The sequence below is a fragment of the Theobroma umbraticum genome, unplaced genomic scaffold (assembly GCF_002168275.2).
Source record: "Theobroma umbraticum cultivar Fairchild unplaced genomic scaffold, ASM216827v3 scaffold_44.0, whole genome shotgun sequence".
Classification (NCBI taxonomy): domain Eukaryota; kingdom Viridiplantae; phylum Streptophyta; class Magnoliopsida; order Malvales; family Malvaceae; genus Theobroma; species Theobroma umbraticum.
This window is the reverse complement of record NW_018397255.1, coordinates 10,941,114-10,943,687: the sequence shown is the minus strand read 5'-3', so window position 1 is coordinate 10,943,687 and position 2,574 is coordinate 10,941,114. Positions and strand designations below refer to the sequence as shown.

At 24.9% G+C, this 2,574-nt stretch overlaps 1 protein-coding gene across 1 annotated transcript in view; it reads left to right on the top strand.

Moving 5' to 3' along the window:
• The first annotated feature begins 36 nt into the window (after positions 1-36).
• Positions 37-2,574, top strand: part of LOC110429201 (portal protein) — a 10,283-nt gene continuing 7,745 nt past the window's right edge. The window contains exon 1 of the mRNA XM_021445110.1: positions 37-89. Coding sequence (XP_021300785.1) covers positions 37-89 — 53 coding nt within the window. The remainder of the gene's footprint in view (positions 90-2,574) is intronic.

Here is a 2,574-nt window from a genome sequence, read left to right as displayed (position 1 = left end):
GAGAAATAGGAGCTGAGAGTTTAAGGAAAGGCAACAATGAAAGCAAAGGAGCGGTCTTTCTGTTTCCTTTTTGGGATCTTTGGAAAATGGTAACGGCTAGTTTGACATTATTTTATCTTTCACTGTCCTTGAAAAGGACTCTTTTGTGTTTAATTCTTCCTTTCCTACTTTGATAATACATATATAATTGTTCCTCTAGACCTTAATTTTTTTTCCTTCTTTTTGTAAAAAATTCTATTAAGGTTCATTTTTAAAAGTAAGTCAATTGATATTATATTTATTTTTAAATTTTATAATCAAGTAGTTTAAGGGCACTCTTTAATATTACTAAATTATATATTATATTTTATTTTAAAACATTGAAAGTCGTTATATTAATAGTTAATTTTTGTATTTAATACAAGAATAATACTATTATACAGTACTTTAATTAACTTTTAAAACAATCTACTTTTCTTTTTCATTTTATAAATGAAAGTTATACTAATATTATATATAAAATTTTCATAACCAATCACTTAATTTAAAACAAAAAAAACTTAATTACGATAAAAGTAGTAGCTTAAGAACTTGTTTGTATTTTCTATATATTAGTTAGAGCTATTAAACTAATGTGATATGTAGATATTTTATTTTATTCAGAATTATTTTCGTAAATTTTGAAATTAAATTAGATTAAGGTCATTTTTTATAATTAATTTAATTTTTCATTTTAAATTCTTTAGACTTATTTTTAGTTGAATTTTAATTGAATTAGTTATTGAATAAATGAACCTCGAGCTTAACTATTCAAATTTGTAGTCAATCCAAAAATATAAATTTAGACATAACTTTTAATCATAAATTTAGATGGGTTTATTAATTTTTGAAATAGACATTCTGTGTAAAAAAATATCTTTTTTTAAATATATAAATTTAGCAATTAATCAATTGTTAATATTTTTATTAACTTAATGACGTGACATTATTAAAATGATAATTTTACACTTTATTAATTGTAAAAATTACTTATTATATAATTTGTTTTTTTTCTTTACAAAAAACAAATTTCAGAAAAGCACCGTTCTAGTGATCCCAAGGATATTCCCTTCCCTTGGAGAGCACCTGTCTTGGGGTAGTTGGTTGAAGAGTGGGAACATCGTCGGGGCAATCATATTGTTTGAAAAAAAAAAAAAAGGAAGGTGCTGTAATTATTTTATATTTTTTGTTAATGACAAAATATTTATTTTAAAAATTAATGCATCTGTATGAAATTATGATTAAAAATTAAAAAGTGAGAGTATTTTATTCATAATATAATAATACAAAACATAATAAAAATAAAAATAAAAACCATGAAAATTAAAAATATTGAAAAATAAAATATAAATAATGATAAAAAAAATAAAGGATTCAAGCAGTGGTAGTTCTTTTTCCTATCCATCTCCAGTTCGAGAGATTTATCCAAATTTTGAGATTATTAAAAATTTCTAGATTTATCAAATGATATTTATCTCTTATTTATCAGATTGAAGGGCATAACAAACCCTTCATCCAGCTTGTTCCATAATTAAATTTAGTTTGTATTGTGCACATATTGTTTTTCTTCATCCTCCCTGCTTTAGTGCTAGTGCTAGGTTTTGTTTCTTATGGTTAATAGTTAGTTGCAGTTACTAAGAAAGGCAAGTTGGAGAGAAGAAATTTATTATTTAGGACATTCTTACCTGTACATTTTTCCCCTTCTTCTTCCTTTCCCTTCTTTACCATATTGGTTTTGAATTGATTCTACAGAAGAGCAAGTGGCTGGACAAAAGCATCACGTCTTTAATGACTTAAACAGTTCAAACAACACAAGCAAAATGACAAATTGTTCACACAAAACATGATAAATTTGCGTCAACACCTGCTAAGGTACAATTAAATCATAATCTTGTCTTTCTCCTGCAATAAACAAGTTCAATTTCATTCAATTTTATCATCATATTTTCAATTTCATTGACATTTAGATAAAACGTTACAAAATTAAAATATTTTACTGAATATTCTATTCATTCTGAGTGATAAATTTTAATCGATTCATACCTTTTTTTTCATAAATCAACCAAATTAAAACCACAGTAACAAAATTTAAAGAAATTAAAATATAATGAAAAAATTCAACATTAACTCTCATAATATGGTAACAAATATAACGTTAATTCCATGTTTTATAAAATTGGGTATTCCTTTTTTAGAATATAAATTGTGGATGCCAAATATAAAATAATATGTTTAATAATGAATACAGGTGTCTCTATTTAAAAGTAGATATCGGATTTAAATTTCTCTTTTCCATAACATTATTAAAAAAGGAAAAAGTAGTTGGCATATGGCAAACATATAATGTTGAAAACAACAATGCACAGTCCACGTGCAGAATGCAAAATGTATATGACATAAGAATAGAAAAGAACCTTGCCATTGCTGCTATGCAGTACCAAATTTTGCACCTCAATCTCCAATCAATCAATCACTGTTCATAGTCTCTTGTACAATGTACTTCCTTCACTTCATTGTCTCCACTTTTAAGCTTCTCCCAGAAAAGAAATTGACATT